The 25,225-nt window shown below is 42.1% G+C and overlaps 1 protein-coding gene across 2 annotated transcripts in view; it reads right to left on the bottom strand.

Annotated features, from left to right (window-relative positions):
• Positions 1-1,665: 1,665 nt before the first annotated feature.
• cbx2 (chromobox homolog 2 (Drosophila Pc class)) overlaps positions 1,666-25,225 on the bottom strand; it is a 29,916-nt gene continuing 6,356 nt past the window's right edge. For both annotated transcript variants that reach the window (XM_073026147.1, XM_073026146.1), the window contains exons 3-5: positions 22,551-22,616; positions 22,183-22,252; positions 1,666-4,449 (exon numbers count right to left, since the gene is read on the bottom strand). In XM_073026147.1, coding sequence (XP_072882248.1) covers positions 2,992-4,449; positions 22,183-22,252; positions 22,551-22,616 — 1,594 coding nt within the window. In that variant the 3' untranslated portion in view covers positions 1,666-2,991. The remainder of the gene's footprint in view (positions 4,450-22,182; positions 22,253-22,550; positions 22,617-25,225) is intronic.

The raw sequence follows: 25,225 nt of genomic DNA, 5'->3' as shown, positions 1-25,225 counted from the left end.
TGTTCACCTTTGCTTTCAAATCACTCCATAGTTGGACATTTCTTCTCAAAAAAGTAAACACAAAGTTGGAAGCAGAGAGTCAATTGACAACTGCATTTTTGTAACCCAAATCCTGTGGAGGAAGACAGCTTAACATGTGCCATTCTTTTTGGATGTGCGAAATAATGACTTCATTGCCGCTTGAAATGACTTTTTTTTTATTTTACCTACATTTTGCTTCTTTGAGAAATCTTGAGTACAAAAACAATTTCACAGTAGTTCCTTGATACACATTTGAATTGTATAAAAATTAAGTTAATGCTGAACCTAACGCTGAGAGTTAGCCTAACTATCAAGTCTACAGCTATCCAAGACCTTAATAGAAAGAAACATTAGTCTTCCTTCTTATTTTTGTTCTCTCCCTTTGGTCAGCTGAGGTTTTATAATCATGCACAATCTAGTAGTACCTTACTCACTTAATTATTAGCTGGACAGTGAGCTATTTAATTCCAAAAATTGTACTAACAGTAATAAAAAAGTGGAATGGACTATCGGACTTAGATGTGCAGGTGATTAGTCAGGTCCTATCTGGGAATATTGCATTCAGCTTTGGGCATACCATCTCAGTGGGTGGGCACAATAAGAGAGATTCATCAAAATGATGTTGGGGCATATGAAAATTTTGATCTAATACTGAAAGGTAATCTAATTTGAGGTAGTTAAAACAACAAAATATTAACAGGTTTTAATAAAGTAGAAAGGTTTGGTGGGAGGCATGTAACGGATGATCTAACCCAGACCAACACCTCCTCCTTTGTCAAGAAGGCACAGCAGAGTCTACACTTTGAGGAGATTGAGACATGCGGGGCTCCGTCCCACTTCTAACAACTTTCTACAGGAGCACTGAGAGTGTCCTGTCTGGCTGCATCATTGTGTGGTATGAAAGCAAGGCATCGAACCGCAAGACCATAAAAAGGATAGTAAAAACTGCCGAGTGTTTAACCAGACTCTTTCTCCCCTCCATTTGTGACATTTACTGGGAGTGTTGTATATGAAAAGCCCAAAGGATTGTTAAAGATCCCTACCACCCATCCCACAATCTCTTTGACCCACTACTGTCTGGAAGGAGGTACAGGAGCATCAAGACTAAGACTGCCAGACAAACAGTTTCTTCCCTCAGGTTGTAAGACTAATGAATACCTTGCTGCCACCAAGGTCTTGTTACTAGGACTGTGACCTATTTACTGAAATGTTTATTGTTTACCTGATCTGTGCACTACATGCAATTTGAATTATATTTCATTAATTCATTAGTGGTAATATTTTGTTTTGTGTGCTCTGTGTGATATGTTTTGTGGGTGCACCATGGTCCAGAGGAACATTGATTTGTTTGTACAGTCTATACACAATAAGTGAACTTGAAAACAAGAATGTACAAGAATTAGAGTTAAACCACTCAGGAATAAAGTCAAGGAGAACTCTTTTTCCATACTGTGTATTCAAAAATGTGTAGTTCTCTTCTCTGTTGCTGTAGCCACTCCAAAAAAAGCTGCAGAGAAAGTCATCTGAAATTTTCATTACTGAGATTGCCAAGTAAAGGTAGGACTGTAAACTGACAAGAGTTGAGATATGGATAAACCATAACCTAAATGAATAATCAACATGTTATAATAATTGAAAGATCACTTCATGTCCCGATGATTTATTTCAAAGCATGAGAGTCATGGGTACAAACTTTGGTGGTTGACTCCATCTTTGTAGTGGCTACTTAACTAACTTTCCATTGTGCAAATCCACAACAACTGTGTGGGATAGTGTTAGGGTTGAAAAGAAGGAGGTGTATGCAGAGTGCAATACAAATTGTTACAATCTAGTCATTTAGCATTGTGAGAAAACTGAAAAGATTCACAATGGTTAAATATCTGCCCAAAGATGTAAAGGCTGATATTTTATCCCACTATTTAAATTATTTGCTATACCATTCTGCCAAATAAAACCAACTTAAATGTCACCATTTCATACACTGGAGGTGGATTTAAAAAAAATAGTATCTTCAAGAGTGTCTTAAACAGAGCCTTAAAATGGTAGTGAATTAAAACAAAATGAAGCATATGCAACCTGCTCATGAGCACTAGTATGTATGGAATTTTAACTAAACCCTTTGTGTATGCTCTGCTTAGTTGCCTACATCAATTACTGAACAATATATTACTTCAGTTTGGACAGAAATTCAACAGGAGCTTCAGCTGTGCACAACCTTTCTAAAAAACTGACCTCCCATTCTGTGATTCTGCAGACAATTTTAATAATGCAAACTGAAACAACTATGGGTTATTCTCTGCTCTACTGATGGCAGGGTAAATAACAACCAGGGGTTTTGACTTTCTACAACCCAGGCAACAACAATCCTTTTACTGCCAGTAAGGCATATACATTTTCTTGAGGATTTATAACTTCCTCTCATTTTCTGATAACAAACAAAACCTTGAATTGTTTCAGCAACAAGAGACACTGTTTTTCCAATTAATCTTTCCTTCTGTATTTATAAACTTTCTCACGCTGACTTCCTCCTCAGAATGTGTCACTACGTCATGGACATTCTTCATAACTTATCTCCCCAGGTTTCATGTCCTCTGGCATCAATACAAACCATTCATTTGTTCTTTATCATTTGACCTTCATTTTACAAAAAGACACTGAAATAAAGATGTTCTATTGCAGAAATTCAAGTTGGATTATACAGGAAAAATGTCTGGTGGAGATAGAAAACTGAGTAAGCTACTGACTGTATTTAAAAGAAACAGGTGTATTATCAAAGGGGTCAGTTTCTATTTAATGCACTAATTTTGTCTGATGAAGTTTTTGGGCGTCATTGTAAACTGTGCTTACAGCCATCAAAAACAAATCAAGAGCTGACAAAACCCCGAGATGAAAAGAATTGATTTCTAGTGGAAGACTACCATTTGATAGCTAGAGTTCATTCCTCCCCCTCCTCCTCCCCCCCCAATAACTCTAATAATGGCGGATATTGAAAAAGCCCACACTAGTTGGACTCTCCTTCACCGTCACCGTGACCAGATTGGCAGTCACATCAGTGACAAACACGTGCTCGATCAAGCTGCGAGTGGGTTTCCAGTCTTGGTTTGTTTGGACTGAAATGGATGGGTTTGCAGCCATGCTGGAAAATGAAGAGTCATGCTCAGAGTCTGAGCTCATTGTCTCTTCACCTGTGCTCAGTTCTGTTGGCACGTTGCCACCCTGTTTGGACGTCTCCAAGGAAACATCCTTTCTGTCACTGTCTCTGATTCGGTTATCAGAATGATGGACCGCAGTGTCCGCCACCTCCTTATCTTCTTTTGTCTGATTTTCCTTCTCGACCCCATTCCCACTGCTCTCACACACTGCCTGGCTACTGGCACTCTGTGAGTTTAGTAGTTTATTAGAAACAGCATGAGTGTTCAATTCAGCTGAGTTCCTGGAAATCACAAATGACAAATTGTTTATGTTGTTCTTTGAAGTCAAACCTGATGAATTCACTCCTGGACTAGGCACATTCTTGGAATTCAATCCCATCTTATTGCTGCTTTGCAGGTTTAAGGCATGAAGGTTTAATCCTGAATTGTTAGTGTTCTGAGAAGTTGAAGTCGGCAAATTCCGACCTAGGGTGCTCGAGCTTTGACTGTTTAGATTCAGCGAATTTGTTCCTGGATTAGCTGAACTACAAACAGTAGAATTGGTCTTCATTGTTCCAGGAATATTCAAGCTCTTTGAGTCAGATTCAGATTTGCATAATTCATTTGAGCTTTTAGTATTTCCGGGATTTTTAACTAACCCAACCTTATTTTTCTCATTCGTTCCTTGTTGATTTAACACTGGTGTATTTACAGACTGCTGTTCACAGGCAGATTTAGTTAGTGCCACTGAACTGGCAGAAAGTATGCTGGAAGAATGCTGGCCTAATCCTGCATGATTTGCAGTTTGTGAGGCTGCCCTTTGATTGCTGGCTTTTGATGAATTGAAGATGCTTGAATTTAATATTCCACTTGTGGTGCTCAGAGATTCCCCCATGTTATTCTTCTCTGATCTGGAATTATTTTCACTTACGGATCCATCTGGTTTACTTAGTTTCTCTTTTGATGATTCATCAGTTCCAGAATCACCACTTGTATCATTCCCAGGTGTTTTTAATGCTTTCCCTGATTTAATTTTTATGTTCTTCCGAAGGTCACTGCGAATTACTTTGCTGGTACGTTTCTTTTTGCACGAGTCTTTCAGGTCTGCTTTACTATGGATGACTTCTGTCTGTGCCCGTTTTGGAGGGATGCAGTCCAAATCCTTCCTGCGATCGTTGCTCTGGGATGCAGACTGGGTCGGATCATCACTTTCCTCCTCGTCCTCATCATCATCTGTATCTTCCTCATCATCTTCCGAAGAACTACTTGATTTTGATGAAAGAGGAGTTTCTTGTTCCTGTGTAAAGTGAATGGGAAAAAAAACACCTGTCACTGGAAAATTTTGTACATGACGAAACAAACATCACAGAATTATTAAATCCTACAAATCTGAAGCAAATGAGGAATTATTGCAAGCACATGAGAAATTAGATAGTGGCCATTAAGGGAATAGGTGCATTGAGTTCACTGTGAAAACACTCTGATAAAGAATTTGCACATGAAATAGCCTTTCTGCAGATGGTGACCAACCCGTTAAGTACTTCTATCATTTGCCATTTGCCATTTTTGTTTCTTTGAAGATACTTGGATTATTGCTACATGAACATCTACTGAATGCAATGACAAGTTACAGCAACCGCCAAGTTTATTTCCCTAGTATTATTCCAGTTCTGCAGGGAGCCATGCATAACTATACCATAAGTTATGCAGGTAAGTGTGGAATATTATACAGAAGTTGTGGACATCATGAAGTTCAGTTCTGGAAACCAAGTGTGCTTTCGTTCAGTCAAAACCACAGACAAACTTACCAGTTGCAGGGTATAGAAATTAATTCTGGAATGAAGTTTTCACTCATACATTGGGGGTAATGCAACCTTACTCACTGACAATACACATGTGGCAATCATCTACTTCAAGGGACTGAAAATAATTCTTCCAAAATATCAAGAGAACAAGTCAGGATTCCCTGCTGTGGCATATTCCATTCAGTGTATAATTTCCCTCCCAATTTCTGACCTCTTGAAATGTAACACCACACACTTGGCTGGATTAAATTCTGTCTACATTTCTCAGCTCTTATCCAAAAATGATTTATATTCTACTATATCCTTAGAAGAGTTCGATATTCACAACTCCACCAAGTTTTGCAAACCACTAATTAGTCTGTTACATTTTTATGCAAATCTAACCCATGAACATTAAAAAATCATTAACAATTACCTTTATCAAAATTTGAAAACCTAACCAAACAATTAAATACAATTACACCCATTAACAAACATATTTACATTTGCTTGTTTGGTTAACGAAATGATATTTGAGTTGAACCATTCATATCTCAGAACTTTCCCGCTCCATTAAAATGAACGGAGTTGCCGAGCCTGCATCAGATTGAACCTGTTAAAGGTTCTGTGGTTAGAATTCCCACCTTAGGACCAAAGAACCAAGCTGTACAAGAAAAAAGATGCCATTGTATTAGCTATGGTCAATTTAGAAAGGTCTGTGGGAAAAGAAAGCAATGCATGTTTTTTTAAAGGATGAAATGTACAATAGTCATTAAAATAAGGTAAAATGAAGTTAATATAAAAGTCAACTTGAGAGAAGGTGGGAGAGAGTAAAAGAAAAGTGATTTAGATTAATTTATTCCCCTCAATTCTCTAATCCTACTTCACTAGCAGCCAAATTAACCTCCTCACAACACTGGTGCTTATCTGCGAAACTGCAGCCAAGCACTCATAGACTGCGAGTATAAAGCTGCACGTGAACAAGATCTGGTCTGCTACTGATAGTGTCTGGTTGGGACTCTGCTGCCCCTCTGTTGCTAACTGACCAGTTAACAAAATGTGCAATCATTTATAATGTGCAAGAAAAAAATTTGTGAATGCTTTGCAATTACCCAGTTTTCTGCATAAATTACTCATAAAATGGTGGTCTGATCTTCATCTAAGTCACAATAATAGACAAACACACTCTGCCTAAACTAATAACACACAAATAAATGTCTTTATTGAACACATTGTTTAATCATTCATGGTCCAGGTTGGAAAAGTATGTGAACCCTTGTATTTAGTAACTGGTAGAACATGCTTTAGCAGCAATTACTTCCACCAAATATTTCCTGTAGCTGCTAATCAGACTTGCACAACAGCGAGGAGGAATTATAGACCATCCCTTCATACAAAACTGTTCCAGTTCATCAATATTTCTGGGATACCTTGCATGAACAGCCTTCTTCAGGTCATGCCACAGCATCTCAATTGGGTTAAGGTCTGAACTCTAACTTGGCCATTCCAAAAACACGAAGTTTCTTTCCTTTTAAACCATCCTGATGTTGATTTACTCTTGTGTTTCACATCATAACTTCTATTAAGCTTCAGGTGATGGACTGCGACCCTGACATTCTCCTGTAAAATGTCTTGATACAATTTTGAATTACTTGTTCCCTCAACGCTTGCAAGGTGTCTAGGCCCTGAGGCAGCATAGCAGTCCCAAACCATGCTTCTCCTTCCACCATGCTTCACAGCTGGGTTAATGTTTTGGTGTTAGTGTGCAGTGCCCTTTTTCCTCCAAATGTAGCAGTGTGCATTTCTGCCAAAAAGTTCAATGTCTGTCTCATCTGTCCACAGAACATTGTCCCAGAAGCATTGTGGAACATCCAGGTGGTCTTTTGCAAATTCGAGACGTGCAGCAATGTTTTTTTGGGAGAGCAGTGGTTTCTTTCGTGTGTGGTGTCCTTCTATGAACACCATCCTTGTTCAGTATCTTTCTTACAGAGGACACATGAACAGAGACTTTAGAAAGTTCTAGAGATTTCTGCAGGTCTTTTGCTGTTACCCTTGGGTTCTTTTGCACCTCATTTAGCATTCATTGATTCGAACACCCGATACCAAACAGCTTTTGTAGAAGGCATTATTACTGCAGAGGTACACATACTTTTTTGAACCCAAACTGTGATTGTTTAAATGGTATACTCAGTATTGACCTGAAGCAGTAGAATTGTTTGTGTTATTATTAGTTTAGGAAGATTGTGTTTGTCCATCATTATGCCCAGTACATGGGTAAAACCCTCCCAACCATTGAGCATATCTACATGAAATATTGCTGTAGAAAAGCAGCATCCATCATGAAAGATCCACACCACCCAGGCTATGCTCTTTTCTCACTGCTGCCATCAAGTAGAAGATACGATGCCTCAGGATGCACCAGCAGGTTCAAGAGCAGCTGCTATCCCTGAACCACCAGGCTCTTGAGCAAAAGGCAATAGCTACACTCATTTAAGGACTCTTATCCTGTTATTTCATGCTCGGTATTTATTTATATTTACATTTGCACAGTTTGTTGTTCATTATTTACAGTTACTGTTCCATACATTTGCTAAGTATGCCTGCAGAATAAGAACCTTGGAGTTACATGTGATGACATGTATGCACTCTAATAATAAAGTTTACTTTGAACTTTTTAGATGAAGATCAGACATTTTATGAGTAATTAATGCAGACAACCAGGTAATTGCAAATGGTTCACAAACATTTTCTTGCAACTGTATCTCTGATCTGCATCATCTTGTCCAAATTATCTGGGCTAATGAAGAAATGCTAAGTCATCAAAATTGCTGACTTGGAGTATTTCTACTAGAAATTTGTTAAGGAGCAGATATGATGGAATAGATTTCCTGTCTCAGTGCTCCACAATGAAATAATGTACAAACGTACAACACTGAAGTATTGGAGAGTAAAGCTTGAAGCAGTTGTTTATTGGTGAGGCAACATGAGGTTTAAAAAGACTTTGGGGCCTTTCACAACTCACCGGTGGGCTGCAATCATAATGATCTCTTCAGCATCTGGAAGGTGCCAATAAAAAGAAGCAAGGTGTAAGCGGAGTGGCCACTGTTGGAGTAGACAGTGTTAGAGTGGCCAGGCTTTGGCTCAACAGGCTTGGGCAAGAACAGGTACTTGAGCTGGAGTAGTTAAAGCAGTGTAATGCCCCTTCTGCAAGATGTGGGACTGCAGGTACCTGATGGTCTCCCTGTTGACTACGTCTACTGGAAGTGCATCCAATTTCAGCTCCTGACAGTCAAGGTCAAGTAACTGGAGCTGGATTACTCAGGACCATACGGGAGGCTGAAAACCTCATAGATGAGATGTTCACTGAGATGGTCGCACCCAGAGTGCAGACTTCATTTAGTAGATGGAAGAGCACCAGAAATAAGGGGAGTAAGCAGTCAGTGCAGAGTTCCCCTGTGGCCATTCCTTTCAGCAACAAGTATACCCATTTGGATACAGCTGTGTTGGTGGGGGGTGGGGGGTAGGTGGAGGATCACCTATTAGGACACAGCAGCAGCAGCAGCCAGGTTAGTGGGCGGTTCTGAGGCTTAGCAGGAAAGTGTCAAGTAAGGCAGAGTGGTAGTGATAAGAGACTCAATAGTTAGGCGGAAATGGAGAGGAGATTCTGTGGCCATGAAAGAGACGCTAGGATGGTGTTTCACCCCCAGGCGCTAAGGTCCAGTATGTCTCAGAACAACTGCAGAAGATTTTCAAGAGGGAGGGTGAGCAGCCAGAGGCTATGGTGCACATCGGCACCAATGACATAAGAAAGGAAGGGGGAAGAGGTCCTGTGGAGCGAGTATTGGGAGTTAGGGAAGAGACTGAAGAACAGGACTTCCAAGGCAGTAACCTCTGGATTACTCTCAGTATCATGTGCTACTCAGGGCAGGATTAGGATGATACTACAGATGAATGAGTGACTGAGGAAATGGTGAAGGGGGCAGGGTTTCAAATTTCTGGATCTTCAAGTCAAGTCAACAAGTCGTCACTTTTTATTGTCATTTCGACCATAACTGATGGTACAGTACACACTAAAAATGAGACAACGTTTTTCAGGACCATGGTGCTATATGGGATCTCTTCTGGGGAATACATGATCTGTACAAAAAGGACCTGTTACAGCTAAACCCAAGGGGGAACAATATCCTTGTGCGCAGGTTTGATAGAGCTGGGGATGGGAATTGAAGTGACAGGGCTGAGGATGGGGCAGTTGGTATACAAGTTGATGCAGTGTGCAGTGAGACCATCAGGTAGGACAGGCAGATGATAGAGCAAAGTTGCAGTCAGTGGGGATGAGTGTAACATGGGGGCAAAAGTCAAAAGGGATGATAATACAGGACTGAAGGTGTCATATTTGAATGTACACAATATACAGAATAAGGTAGATGATCTTGTAGCACAGTTAGAGATTGGCAGGTATGACATTGTGGGCATCACTGAGTCGTGGCTGAAAGAAGATCATAGCTGGAAGCTTAATATCCAAGAATAAACATTGCATCAAAATGACAGCCAGGTAGGGTTGGCTCTGTTGGTAAAGAATAAAATCTAATCCTTAGAAAGAGGTGACATGTGATCAGAAGATGTAGAATCTATGGCTAGAGTTAGGAAATTGCAAGGATAAAAAGATTCTGATGGGAGTTATATACAGGCTTCTGAACAGCAGCCAGGATGTGGGATCTAAATTACAAATAAAATTAAAAATAAAAAGGACAATGTTACAATAGTCATGGGGGATTTCAATATGCAGGTAGATGGGGAATATCAGATTGGAACTGGATCCCAAGAGAGGGTATTCGTAGAATGCCTGTGAAATGGCTTTTTAGAGCAGCTTATGGTTGAGCCCACAAAGGGGACAACAACTCTGAATTAGGTGTTGTGTGGAGAACAAGATTTGATTAGGGAGCTTAACATAAAGGAACCCTTTGGAGACAGCAATCACAACATGATAGAATTCACCCTGCAGTTTAAGAGGGAGAAGGTAGTTAAATGTATTAGTATTATAGTGGAGTAAAGGGAATTACAGAGGCATTAGAGAGGAGCTGACTAAAGTTGATTGGAAGAGGACACTATTAAGGATAACAGAAGAACTGCAATGGCCGGAATTTTTGGAGGCAATTAGAAGGTGCAGGGTAGATATATCCCAAAGATGAAGTAGTATTCTAAAAGGAGGATGAAGCAACTACGCTGACAATTGAAGTCAAAGACAGCATAAAAGCAAACAAGAGGGCCATGTAATAGAGTAAAAATTAGTGGGCTGCTAGATTAGAAAGTTTTTTTTAAAAAAATCAACACAAGGCAACTAAAAAACTTAAAAGGAGAAAAAATGAAATACGAAGGTAAGCTGGCCAATAATATAAAAGTGGATACCAAAAGTTTTTTCAGATACATAAAGAGTAAAAGAGAGGTGAGAGTGGATATTGGACCATTGAAATATGATGCTGGAGAGGTAGTAATGCTAGTCAAGAAAAAATGGCAGACGAATTTAATAAGCATTTTGCATCAGTATTCACTGTGGACACCATTAGGAGTATACCAGAAATTCAAGGGTGTTAGGGTACCAGGAGTGAGTGTAGTTGTCATTACAAAGGAGAGCAGCCCTGGAAAGCTGACAACTCACCTGGACCAGATGGCCTACACCCCAGAGACCTGAAAGAGGTGGCTGAGAGATTGTGAAGGCATTCGTAATGATCTTTCATGAATCACTAGATTTGGGAATGGTTCCAGAGGACTGGAAAATTGCAAATGTCACTCCACTCTTTCAGAAGAGAGGGAAGCAGAAGGAAGGAAACTATAGGTGATTTAGCCTGACGGCAGTGTTTGAAACAATGTTGAAGTCCATTATTAAGGATGACGTTTCAGTGTAATTGGAGGCACATAGTAAAATAGGCCAAAGTCAGCATGGTTTCCTTAAGGGGAAATCTTGCCTAACAAATTTGTTGGAATTTTTTGAGGAACTAACAGGCAGGATAGACAAAGGACAGTCAGTGGATGTTGTTTACTTGGATTTTCAGAAGGTCTTTGACAAAGTATCACACAAGAAGCTGCTTAACAAGAGCTCATGGTATTACAGGAAAGATACTAACGTGAATAGAAGATTGGCTGACTGGCAGGAAACAAAAAGTGGGAATAAGGGGGGCAGTATTTTTGTTGGCTGCCAGTGACTAGTGGTGTTCCACAGGGATTGAGACCACTTCTTTTCACATTATATGTCAATGATTTGAATTTCAGAATCAAATTTGTGGCCAGTTTCGCAGATGATACAAAGGTAGGTGGAGGGATAGGTAGTGTTAAGGAAGCTAAGAGTCTATAGAAAGACTTGGACAGATTGGGAGAACGGGCAAAGAAGTGGCAGATCAAATATAGTGTAGGAAAGTATGTGGTCATACAATTTGGTAGAAGGATAAAGGCATAGAATATTTTCTAAACAGGAAGAAAACTTAAAAGTCAGGGTTGCAAAGTGACTTGGGAGTCCTTGTGCAAGATGCTCGAAAGGTTAACTTGCAGCTCAAGTCGATGGGAAGGCAGGCAAAAAAGAAGACTGAAATATAAGAGCAAGGATGTAAAGCTAAGGTATTGGTCAGAAGGCATTTGGAGTATTGTGAGCAGTTTTGGGTCCCTTATCTAAGAAGTGCTGGCATCGGAGAGGGACCAGAGGAAGTCCACGAGAATGATTCCAGGAATTTACAACGGGGAGGGGGCATCTAATTGAAACTTAGTGAATATTGAAAGGCCTAGACAGGGGCACAGCCTCAGAATAGAGGGATGTCCATTTAGAACAAAGATGAGAAGGAATTTCTTTGGCCAGAGGGAAGTGAATCTGTGGAATTCATTGCCACAAACGGCCAAGTTACTTAGTATATTTAAAACGTTTGATACGTTCTTAATTAGTCAAGGCATCAAAGGTTACGGAGAGAATGCAGGAGAATGGGGTTAAGAGGGATAATAAATCAGCCATGATGGAATGGTGGAGCAGACTTAATGGGCCGAATTGCCTAATTATTATTTTTTGACTGTTAGTATAATAGTGCAGAAGCACCCAAATCAAGTAAATACATATCATTTTATTTGCATTAATTAAGTCATTCTTCAATCAGTGAAGAGGTGAGTTTTAACATGTAGGTGCATTCACAGATGATTTAATTTTCTTGTAAAGTTAAACAGCTATTGAGATTGATTGTCTGGATTGTGCACTAGCTGTAACCGACTCCTGTGAGGTACCAACTGTGTTAAATCAAGTTCTGTAATAATAGTGGAAAGGGCTAGGTTTAAAATTCCTGCTGTCACATTCCTGAAGCCAAATAATTAACATTTTCTTTGTAGTCTCCGCTTTTCAAAGTTTAAAATTTTGTGGGGTGGTCTACACTACTTAGGTATTTGCCAAACATCAACAGGGTAGTTTGTAATTTTCACACCAGGAAAAGAAAGTTCAGTTAAGTTGAGAATGGCATTTATAATCCATCTGCCAAAGCTACAATAATTAACATTAATCACTTGCCTTTTTCTCATACTTGCTTTGTGATTTTCTTTGTTACCTTATTGCAGATGGGATTTACCTGTTAATAATTTTACCTATAATTTTACCATATTAATAGCTTTAACTATTAATAATACCATTTTAATAATTTAACTCAAACGTAGAAAATGAAGATATCTTTCCCTTGAAAAATTTTAACAAATGGAGGCAACTGCGAGAAGGTCCTTGAAAGCACATACATCTTGTACTATGAAGCAGATTTGAAGGCAGATATACCATATAACTGGAGATCTCCTATCAGATATGTCAGCAAGGTGACATTTTAACAGAATGATTTAGAGTCACATCCAGCAATTCAAGCTCCTGAGAAACATGAACTTAGCCTTTGAACCATGTCTACCAGTCTATCACAAATGCTGCAGTAACATCTGACTTCCACACTAATTTGCATCAACTGATGTAATAACAACTTACAATGTCCAATTTTAAATCAACTATTTCAATAAACATTCTGAACATAAAAGTTGAAGCAATTTCATTTGAGGAGGAAGAACAATGTCTTACTATAAAGGGCGGAAGGTGAAATGCTGCACCTGACTTGTGTAACTAAGGAGGATTTTATGCCCCAAATTTTTATGTATTAAAATGCATTTAAGAGTATTTGTTTTTACTGGGAAAATCACTGTGATTTCTTTCCTTTTGACATTTAAATAAACTGTTTACTGAATTGACTTTGCCTGTAAAAGAGATTATTTTTAGAGTGTAATGGACAGCAATGACCCCAGCTCCAATTTACTGGCAGACAGTGCTGATAATGACCCCATCTTTTAATATTATGGAACAATATCATTAGTGGTTTTTACTTCTTTGAATTACTGCTTGTGATTACCAAAAGAAAAGGTTGGGTTGGTATGCAAACAGAGTCTTTTGTAGCACATCAACTTGGTCTGCGATGTTTCAAGTGAGCTTGATAGAGTTTATACCTTCACAACTGTTGCACCTCTTCGATGATACTTGATATATACTGAATAAGCTTGGTAGTAAGTTTTCTTGATGAAATGAAAAAAAGGTTGCCCCCATTGTTTAATTTAGCACAGTGGAAGAAAACTGATGGACTCCATTGTGGACTTGTAACTCTCCCGTTCAACAGTATTCTGAGTGCTTAGTTCAGGTAATACTTTATATACCATTAGTAAAAACAATATGCTAAAATGTCTATTTGTTAGAATTGCATGACTAAGTTTGTTTTTTCCACCCCAGGTCAATTGGGTGTAGAAATGGGACAGTGCCCTCTACAGGATAGCTTGACTTACTTTAATGATGAAGCAATCCTCAAGTTAAACCCCCTAAACTGAAGAATTATTCAAGAATTGAGCAGAGTCTAAGTGAGGCACTGGAAGCTAGAATATTGAATTAGGGTCCATGACATTGCTAAAAGGAAAGAAGGAACAGGTTTAAGAGGGAACAAGAGATAGAGAAAAAGTACCATCAAAAAATTAAAGTTGGGATAAAGATTAAAGATTAGCTTTATTTGTCACATGGACATTGAAACATACAATGAGATGTGTGATTTTGAGTCAATGACCAACACAAAGATTCTGCTGCAGCAGCCTGCAAATGTCGCCTTGCTTCTATTGAAGTATAAACATTGCATTGTTTGCTGTGTAACCAAAACTATGTAGTCAGCTTTAAGCTTGCTATTTGCTATGCATGTATCCAATTTAGTAGGAGAATGAAATCTTAAGAATGTAGAAGATAATGGTGTGTTAATTAGAGGCTAGCTAAGAGATGTAGATTAGAACATGATTAAGTCAATGGTGGCGGATGTACTTGTGATACGCAACTGTAGACCAATTGGATATGCTAATGCAACTAAACCAGGAGATTGCTATAAAAAATGCTATGTACAAGGATCGGTGGGCAATCACCGACTAGCTCAATGACTGTCTCAGCTTTGATTTGCAAATTAAAGTTTAATACTTCTTGAAGAATCTTCTGCGTCTCCTGGTTGTTTGTGGGGCACGAGAAACCACGACACTTCCAGCACCAGCATAGCAAGCCCCTGACTCACTAATCCTACAAAATGACTTTGGACAATGGGGGGAAACAGGAGCACCCGGAGGAAACGCATGCAGTCACAGGGAGAATGTACAAACTTCTTAAAGACAGCCACAGGAATTGAACTGTGATCAGCTCCAAAAAAAAGAAAGCTGAAAATCTATTGGAATGTTTCAACAAAAGTTAGTTTTCAACTCTACTTGGCCAAAAGCTGCAATTAAGTGGATGTGGCAGTAGTCAAGTTGTTATAAGGGGCCCATGAATTTATACTGACAATTCTATTTATTTTATTTAGAGATATGGTGTGGAACGGGCCCTTCCAGCCCAATGACCCACGCCGCCCAGCGCCCCACCTATGTAACACCAGCGGAATCACAGGACAATTTACAATTTTCTGGAGTACCTGGAGGAAACCCATACAGTCACCAGGAGAACATACAAACTCCTTACAGACAGCACCAGAAATGAACTCTGAACTCTGACATCCTGAGCTGTAAGTGTCGTGCTGCTACTCTACCATGATGCCTTCAACGTAATTCAATGCAATGTCTTTCAACAATGTCTCAGGCAGGAATTTCTGGGCTTAATTAAATCAGAAATTGCTACACATACATACACAAATGAAAGTGCTGTTAAAAACAATCAATTGATTTAGGCAGTGTTACCGACAAAATAATGTTTTTTATTCCGATATATACTAACATGTTGAATAATGCAATTACTCATTAAAAATATCAGTATAATCCAAAGTTTGTTGGGAAACTCCTGCAGCTCAGTATTCCCAATAACAATAGAAAATTCAGAGTTCCTGCATTAACACCACATTTACAAACCTACAAACTGAACTACATCCACAAATGCTCAATGATTGGCCAAAATGTGGCTTCTTGTTTCTACTCTGACCTTCAAGACAGTAATAAAAATTAAAACAAAAATTTAAAAAAATTTCTAACCCAATGCAGTTGATGATAGAACACAGAAGTCCATATGTTTGTGTCGTCTCTTAAAGATCTGATTTCTTTCACTGCTTTCATGCATTACTGAGTATTTTACTCACTTTGATTCCACCACCCTTTCAGGGTAGCATATGCAACACCATAAACCAACTACGGCATAAAGTAAAAACTGTTTCTGAAAGACATTTTTTAACCTGAGTCTGCTATACATCTTCATTTCATTAAAAAAATGTATGCTTGTTTTAGAATGGATATTAAAATTGTCCTGCTGGCTTCAAAGACTTTTCAAAACAGAATCCCCATCTCTCTACACCAGAATGATTTAACTGTTTTTGCCACTGTTCATTGTTCTTCCCAGTGCAGAACTTCACATTTTTCTGTGTCAAAATCCATTTGCCATGTATATATATCCTTTCAATTTGGAGGAAATGACAAAAAAATGTATGTGTACAGCACTCGCAAGAGGCATTGTTATGACTGTTCTCCGACCTTACTTTGCTCAGCTGTGAAGGAATATCTGGTCAAAAATGTTTTATGTAACTGTTAAGGAGAAAATTTGGAAGTAGATAGCCTCCTTCTTCTAGATTCCTCCTTCTTTAGCCCTGTATCTCTTTCACCAATCAACTTCCCAGCTCTTTACTTCATCCTTTCCTCCCGGTTTCACCTTGTGCTTCTTCTTTTCCTCCCCCTACCTTCTTACTCTGACTCCTCATTTTTTTTCCTAGTCCTGACAAACAGCCTTGGCCCTAACATGGTGACTGTAGACTTTTCCATAGCCGCTGCCTGGCCTGCTGAGTTCCTCCAACATGTTGCAGCTGATCTCTTGCCTCAAACCACTTTCCTTCCTATTGTTAAGGCAGAGTAATTAGGTTTTTGGAAATTAAGGCCATCAATGATTTTGATATCCAAAAATACATTGATCTGAGCCTGGACTATATCCAATGGCCGAGTACTCATGGCTCTCAGTGGCAGATTTACAGCCCATTACATAAAGAACTTCTCTCGATCACAGTCCTAAATGCCTTCCCCCAATCCAAAGACTTCACCTTCTCATTCTGCATTTCCAAGCTTGAGGGAACAACATCTCAACATCTCCCAGTTAGTCCCTTCTCAGAATCTTGGATGGCTTACCAAGAACACCTCTCAATTTTCTAAAAGACTTTGAATATGGACCTCAATTTCTCTTCTGAACGCAAGCCCCTCATCTCAGGAAACAATTGAGAGATCAATTTTGCATTTGAAATAAGTGAGCATCATTATTCCTTTAAAATGATTCCATGAGCTGGGTGTGGCTCATTTCTAAATTAATTAAAATGTAACCAACAGGAGGGAGATTCAGTTATCATTTAAAAGTTTGACCGTGGGAAAATCGTCATTAAATATTTATTAGAAAGCTCTTTACAAACCAAGACAGATCTAAAATTGCTATTGGTTGCTATTAAATATTTATCATTTACATGCCTAACAGAAAACACCCTAATCCATCAAATTAAATTTAGATTAAAGGAAGTTTTTTTAAATTGCTCAACAGCTTCTTTGTACTAATTCCACAGAATTGAAATAAAAACTGCCCCAGATGGCAATGATGTTTCCATTCTATATAGTGACCACCAGTCATAGACTTAAAGGACACAACATGCACCCTTTCCTGGTGCACAGCCCGAAAAGAAAGCCAATCTATGGATCACTGCCTGTGATGGTATTGGGTTCATGTCTGCAAAGCCCCAACTCTAAGAGAGAATTTCAGCTCTATCCAATATAGGTACCTATGAGTACCCTTACTATAAGGTTATACTATATCCACCTACTCTTCAAAGACTAGCTTATTTCCTTGTCTAGTCTCTCTGCTGAGGTCTAGTTGTCAATACCCACTATTTGAGTTGCGTGGTTCCCCCCTCCTTCTCTACCAAGGAAGAGTTACTTCCCACTAACAAGGTAGTTTAAAAACTGTTTATTTTAATCATACTGTGGCGACCCACTTTCTGCGCAGGCGAACCGGCTCACAAATAGCCAGCGCGCGGGGGGAGACTTTGGTAACGCACCTCTGACATCATTTCCGCCCGGAGAGGGCAGGCGCTAGGGATTAAATGCTAGTGCCGCAAAGTTTGAATAAACTAGTCTCGAAATGACTTACCGACTGCGTATCGTCTCTAGCTCTGTATGTAGTACATCGCTACATTGGTGACCCCGACGGTCCAAACAGGATTTGGACCAAAGATGACCGACTCTTCATCTGTTCACGCAGTTTCACTAAAACTGCCAACTTTCTGGACGCTGCGACCACTTGTGTGGTTTAGCCAAGCAGAAGCCCAGTTCCAGATTCGGCAGATATCTTCTGATTCCACGCGTTACTACCACATGGTGAGCGCCCTTGACCAGGAGACGGCTGCCCAGGTTGCGGATTTCATACAGTCGCCCCCGGAAGAACGCAAATATGAAGCATTCAAAGCGCTGCTCATTGGGACCTTTGGCCTCTCACGGCGTGAACGGGGTGCCCGCCTGCTTCACCTGGACGGTTTGGGAAACAGACTGCCGTCAGCATTGAAGAACGAGATGCTGGCCCTGGCTGACAGACACATGCCCTGCCTCATGTTTGAGCAAGCGTTCCTAGAGCAACTGCCCGAGGACATACATCTGCTGCTGGCCGACGCAGACTTCAGCGACCCCCGGAAGGTGGCGGCCCGGGCAGACGTGCTGTGGAAAGCCAAGAGGGAGAGCGTGGAGTCTGTCAGTCAGATTACCAGGCCACACGCCCAACAGCAGACCAGACCAGGCCCGGCAGTGGGGTGCACACAACACAGAGGCAGGAGAGAGGAGGACAGTGAACAGTGGTGTTTCTACCACCAGCAGTGGGGCACAGAAGCCCGCCGTTGTCGCCCGCCCTGTAAGGGCCAGGCCCAGCTGCCACTAATGACTATGGCGGCTGGCCACCAGGACAGCCTCCTGTACGTCTGGGACAAACAGTCGGGACGCCGCTTCTTGGTCGACACCGGAGCGGAAATCAGCGTCTTGCCCCTGACGGGGTACGACACCCACAACAGGAAGCCAGGACCCACCCTGAGGGCCGCAAATGGCAGCACGATACAGACCTACGGCACCCGCACAGTGCAGCTGCAGTTCGGTGCCAGCCAGTTCGCATAGGACTTCACACTGGCCGCCGTGGCCCAACCACTCCTGGGGGCGGACTTCTTGCGAGCTCACAGCCTGCTGGTCGACTTGCAAGGGAAAAGACTGGTACATGCCGAGACTTTCCAGACGTTCTCCCTGGGTGAAGCCAAGTTGCTGGTCCCACAATTGGACTCCATCACGCTGTCGGACAACGAATTCACCAGAATCCTGGCGGACTTTCCATCGATTCTGGCACTGCAGTTCACGGCAGCCATGCCCAGACACGGGGTTCAGCACCACATCCGGACCAAGGGACCACCCCTCCACGCCCGCGCACGAAGGCTCCCCCTGGCGAAGGAGGAGTTCAAGAGGATGGAGGAATTGGGGATTGTACGGAGGTCCGACAGCCCATGGGCCTCCCCCCTGCACATGGTGCCTAAAGCAGCTGGGGGTTGGAGACCATGCGGCGACTACCGCAGACTGAACGAGGCTACCACTCCAGACCGCTACCCTGTGCCGCACATACAGGACTTTGCGGCAAACCTGCACGGGGCAAGAATATTTTCCAAAGTAGACCTCGTCCACAGATACCATCAAATCCCGGTGCACCCTGAAGACATCCCCAAAGCAGCACTTATCACCCCTTGCGGCCTGTTCGAGTTCCTCCGAATGCTGTTCGGCCTGAAGAATGCCGCACAGACGTTCCGGCGGCTAATGGATGCAGTGGGACGCAACCTGGACTTCGCGTTCATCTATTTGGATGACATCCTTATAGCCAGCAGTAGTCGTCAGGAGCATCTGTCCCACCTCCACCAGTTCTACTCCCACCTGAGCGATTTCGGCCTCTCGATCAACCCGGCCAAATGCCAGTTCAGTCTCAATACCATCGACTTCCTGGGCCACAGGATTACCAAAGATGGGGCAACACCTCTGCCCGCCAAGGTAGACGCAATCCGCCACTTTGCCCGGCCCAACACAGTCAAAGGCCTGCAGGAGTTCGTTGGTATGGTGAACTTCTACCACCGTTTCTTCCCCTCAGCAGCCCATATCATGCGCCCTTTGTACACCCTGATGTCAGGTAAAGGCAAGGACATTACTTAGGATGAGGAGGCTGCGGCCACTTTCGTTAAAGCCAAGGAAGCCTTGGCAGATGCCGCGATGCTGATGCACCCCAGAACGGACGTTCTGACCACCCTCACGGTGGACGCGTCCGACACAGCAGTCGGTGGGGTGCTGGAACAACTCATCGAGGGGCGCTGGCAACCCCTGGCGTTCTTCAGCAAGCACCTATGACCACCCAAACTCAAGTACAGCGCTTTCGACCGGGAGCTGTTGGCACTATATCTGGCAATCTGGCATTTCAGGTACTTCTTCGAAGGCGCGTTCACGGACCACAAACCGTTGACTGCGTTCACGAAGGTGTCCGATCCCTGGTCGGCTCGCCAGCAGCGACATCTGTCCTACATCTCCGAGTACATGACGGACATCCAGCATGTCTCGGGAAAGGACAACGTCGTGGCGGACGCACTCTCCAGACCACCTGTCCAGGCCCTGTCCCTGGGGGTGCACTATACAGCACTGGTGGAGGCGCAGCAGGCAGATGACGAGATGCCCAGCTACAAGACCGCAGTCTCAGGTTTGCAGCTGCAGGACTTTCTCGTAGGCTCAGGTGAGAGGACCCTCCTGTACGATGTGGCTACCGGCCAACCTTGCCCCATCGTCCCGGCAGCCTGGAGGCAGCGAGTTTTCGACTCCATACACGGTTTGGCGCACCCATCTATCAGGACAACCGTCCGGCTGGTCTCCAGCAAGTTCGCATGGCACGGACTTCACAAGCAGGTCAGTGAATGGGCCAGAACATGCGCGCAGTGCCAAACAGCCAAGGTACAGCGGCACACTAAAGCCCCGCCGTAGCAGTTCGAACCCACCCACCGGAGGTTCGATCACATTCATGTGGATATCGTGGGCCCCCTACCAGTGTCCCGAGGAGCGCGGTACCTCCTAACTATGGTAGACCGGTTCACGAGGTGGCCAGAGGCGGTCCCACTCACCGACACATCTGCCGATTCCTGCGCCCGAGCACTGATTGCAACCTAGGTAACACGCTTCGGGGTACCGGCCCACATTACCTCTGACAGAGGTGCCCAGTTCACCTCCAGCCTGTGGTCAGCTGTGGCCAGCCTGTTGGGAACGCAGCTACACCACACTACTGCCTACCACCCACAGTCAAACGGACTAGTGGAACGCTTCCATCGTCACTTGAAGTCGGCTCTCATGGCCCGCCTGAGAGGACCTAACTGGGTGGACGAGCTTCCCTGGGTCCTGCTTGGAATTCGCACAGGGCCCAAAAAGAATCTGCACGCCTCGTCGGCTAAGTTGGTGTATGGCGCACCCCTGGCCGTCCCGGGAGAGTTCATACCAGCCCCAAGGGGGCAGAGGAAGAACCCGCAGCAGTCCTGGACAGACTACGCGAAAGGCTCGGCAACCTGGCCCCCGTACCGACTTCACAGCATGGACAGACCGTGACCCATGTACCCAAAGACCTGCAGAACTGTAAGTTTGTGTTTGTATGAAGGAGCGGACACCGGGTACCGCTACAGCGGCCGTATGAGGGGCTGTTCAAGGTGATCAACAACAACGGGTCCACGTGCGTTCTGGACATTGGGGGGAAAGAGGAGGTTTTCACGGTGGACCCACTCAAACCAGCCCATGTGGACTTGGCGCAGCCGGTCAAGGTTCAGGCACCGCGGCGCAGAGGCTGATCCAGACTGTGGACATTGGGGGGTGTATCGCCGATTCTGGGGGGGGGGGGGGGGGGTTATGTGCCGACCCAGTTTCTGCGCAGGTGAACCGGCTCACAAATAGCCAGTGCACGGGGGGAGACTTTGGTAATGCACCTCTGATGTCATTTCTGCCCAGAGAGGGCGGGTGCTAGGGATTAAATGCCAGCGCCGCGAAGTTTGAATAAACTAGTCTCAAAACGACTTACCGACTGCGTGTCGTCTCTAGCTCTGTATGTAGTACATCGCTACAATACTCATTTTAATTTATACAAATAATTCTACTGATTTTAACTACTGATTGATCAAGTATACGATCATATTTGATCTGCTAAGTGACAAAATTAGGGTGGTCTGCAAGCTTCATTGATCTCAGTCACAAAGTTGTCTGCTTTAACGCAGCCTAGTTAACATAACCCCAATTTCTTATGTTGATTAATCACACAGACCTACAAGACCTCACTGTTTAGGAACATCAACCTGTTAACTTTGTCACAAACAACTCCAACTCTTTGGAAAGGTCATGCTGCTGAACTACAAAGCTGAGGTTAGCAATAAGCCTCTTGGGCCCTGAAAAGTGAATATCCATCACATGCCTTGGATTATTAAGACTACTGTGTCCAAGATAAAGTTCCCAAATGTGTCTGGGTACACTCACTTATGGTAGCCCAACATAGAGTCCAAAGTTCAGGAGCATAGGGTTTCAGTGTAGTCAGAAATACCTTCAGGCAGTGGGGGGGGGTTTACAACCATTCCTTACAACAATAACATCTTAAGCTAATTTAATCACCAGTCCTACTGAAATCAACACAAAACTAGAACCGACCCTACCACATGTTTGCGGGGCCTGCCTCTAGGCCTCTTGCCTCGTTTACGATTTTGCAGTTCTTTTTCTTGTTGGCTGTAATAAACAAAAATTGTTCCATTGTTAGTCCCAGTGGAACCAAATATTCATGCTATTATTCCATAACTGAAGTGTGCTGCTCATGCATGAAAAAATGTGCAAACAAGTTCCTAAACTCAGCTGTGGCATTGATCAATAAGCTAAACTGAACTATAGGTGTTTGGGGGGACAACTGAGTTCCTCTACTTCATAGCGTGTGTGAGTGGACATTGGGATTGGCAGAAGGTATCATCATCCTTAAAGTGATTAAGTAGGTTACGGAGAAAGAGACAATAGTGTATTCAAACATCTTTACCTCCTTTGAAAAGCTAGCAGGAGTCGTGGATCAAGAATATTTTCTTCTGGCTCCCAGCTATTGTGTCTATCAGAAAAGCAAAAACACAGCATCTCATTAATAAGAAAAAGCAAAATAAAGCTTTTATATTGTTCCGTTAAGATACTGAACTTAATACTTACATGTACATTCACTGCCTTAATGACAATTTCTGCCATGATAATGACTGAATAAACCGTTCTTCTTTATCTGAGGTTACCCACTATACATCACGCGAGGCCAGTCCACTGTCCAAATTCCCCATAACAGACACAGGACCAGTCACATGGGTACTTACCATTCTTGGATTGCATGAAGTGGTTCTGATGGGTGCAGCAGAGAGAACCTACTTGCCTGCCATCTTCCGCCATGCCCCAAAACTTGTCCCCACAACCTCCGAGTGCACTTAATAGAAGCCAAAAGATTTTATGTTTCCAATATTAAGAAACACGAAAAAAAGTTGAGCAACATGAGCCTTCATGTTTCATTAATTTAAAAACCAAACAGTAAACAAAGGTAAAACAATATTTTTTTTTAAATAAGCTTATCGCCCCTCTTTGCCTCCTCGTCTGCAACCCTATAATCCCCAATGAGATTACCAAGATGTCAGATTCTATGCCAGGGCTGACTCCAGGGAAGGCACATAGTGACAGGTGCAGAGCCATATGTCACTGAGCAAGTCTTGGGCTTCAATATTCAGCAGTACATATGTGAAAGTTAAGTCTCGAAGTTTCAATAGCTGCAAGCTGGCAGCTCTAAAAGGAACTGCCAACCCCAGCTAATGGGATTTGCCATTGACAAAATTATCAAATGCACTTTTGACCTCGGAGACTAAAGTGGACCAAAACCATAAATCAATAAATGTGTTAGGGGCTCATACCAGCACTGTGCTACTACTTCAGATAGCTGCTAGATCCCTGTTTTTATACTGGATTATCAGTTTAAAAACTGTCATCTATTTTGCTACTGAACTGGCACTTTTTGTAGTCCAGACCCATTACTAGAGTTATATCCAGAGTTACATGGTCCTCTGATTGTAGAACTCAGTCAACTGAAACTTAAACCAGTGCATTAACCTCAAACCCAACAGCTGTGAATGTGAAAGACATTATAGAAAATCAGTAAAAGTTTACTTTTTATGCAATGTAATATAGGCTGTTTAGTCTCTATGCCTATTCAACCACTCAATACGATTATGACTGATCATTGAAGTCAGGTACAATTTCTTGCACAAGCCCCAAATTTCTTCATTAAAAATCAATCATTATTTTGAATACCCTCCACAGGCCTCTTCAGCAGAGCATTACAAGATTCCCAATCTCACTGTGCAAGAGAATTTCATCTGTCAATAACAGTTCACCCATTATCTTGATAATGCGACCTTGACTCCGGACACCCATTCAGGGGAAACATTGTGTATGACGAAGAACCATATTTACTGCATTTATCACAGGTAATTTCACTTGTTGGATACTGCCACCAAAATATGAATGCAATGAAATCCAAGTAAAGCACCATCTCTCTTACATTTGAATTTCCGGGGGGGGGGGGGGGGCGGGATTCTGGCATTAAGCGAAGAACAAACAGCTTGACTCGAAGCTTTCAAGAAGTTGGATTTTGGATTGTAAAAGAATTTTGCTGGTATACCCAAAAGATTTAGGGAGAAATGTCCAGGGACTGGGCATAAAGTTTCCAGGGATATTATAGAAAAAGTTTCAGAACAGGTGAAGGAAGCATTCTAACAGATTATAGAGAGGAGAAAGGTAAGGGCACAGAGGATAACACTGTTAAATTTGATGAATTGGTTTACTGGGAGTCATAGTTCCACAAAGACAGGCAATAGGCTAGTTAGGTAATATGGGGTGCAATATGTGCACCAGAGTTTTGGTATCAAAATTAAGATCAGCAAGGTATTGAAACAGTTGAATCTGGAGGTAGCAAAAATACCAACATGCAACATTCCCTCTAATTAAAAAAAAAACAACTGAAGGACCCGCCATTGCTCTGAGCAGGAAATTTTTCCATGGCCTGAAAACTGCAGGGCACTTTATATTAACATTATATAAATGAAAAATCCAGCTGCGCGGGAGCATTTCAATTACTGCGTGGCCAGGCAGAAGAAACAGCACCAATAAGGGTTTCAGCATTAGATGCGTGTAGGTAGTGCTATTATAAAGGGTTCAGATGAAAGGTCTTGGCCTGAAATGTTGACTGTACTCTTTTCCATAGATGCTGACTGACCTGCTGGATTCCTCCTGCAATTTGTGTGTGTGCGTTGCTTATTTAATCTTTCCAATGGATCGTATTGAGAGTTGAAAGAATTAATATGATGTTGCAGAAATAATGAAAATTTAATACTACAATTTTCATTCTAAGTCAAAAATATTCCAAAGGGCACTTAAAAATAAAGTAGATTTAAACATTTTTTCCAAAGTTGTTATATATTATCACAAATTATTTTCTATTTCAGATATTGAACTGTATTTTTTTAGAAACAGATTTTAACAGAAACAGAAAAGTCACAGAAAACTGAAGCTAAGAAAAATTACAGAAAGGGGGTCACGGAAAAATAAACATACCACAATAACAACCGAGACATCCTTACTTCCTGCTGTAATAAAAACTCTTAATTTAACAATGTTCATCAGAAATACAAG

This window comes from Hemitrygon akajei, chromosome 22 (genome assembly GCF_048418815.1).
Source record: "Hemitrygon akajei chromosome 22, sHemAka1.3, whole genome shotgun sequence".
Lineage (NCBI taxonomy): Eukaryota > Metazoa > Chordata > Chondrichthyes > Myliobatiformes > Dasyatidae > Hemitrygon > Hemitrygon akajei.
The sequence above is the reverse complement of the archived record's forward strand: the minus strand, read 5'-3'. Positions and strand labels throughout refer to the sequence as shown.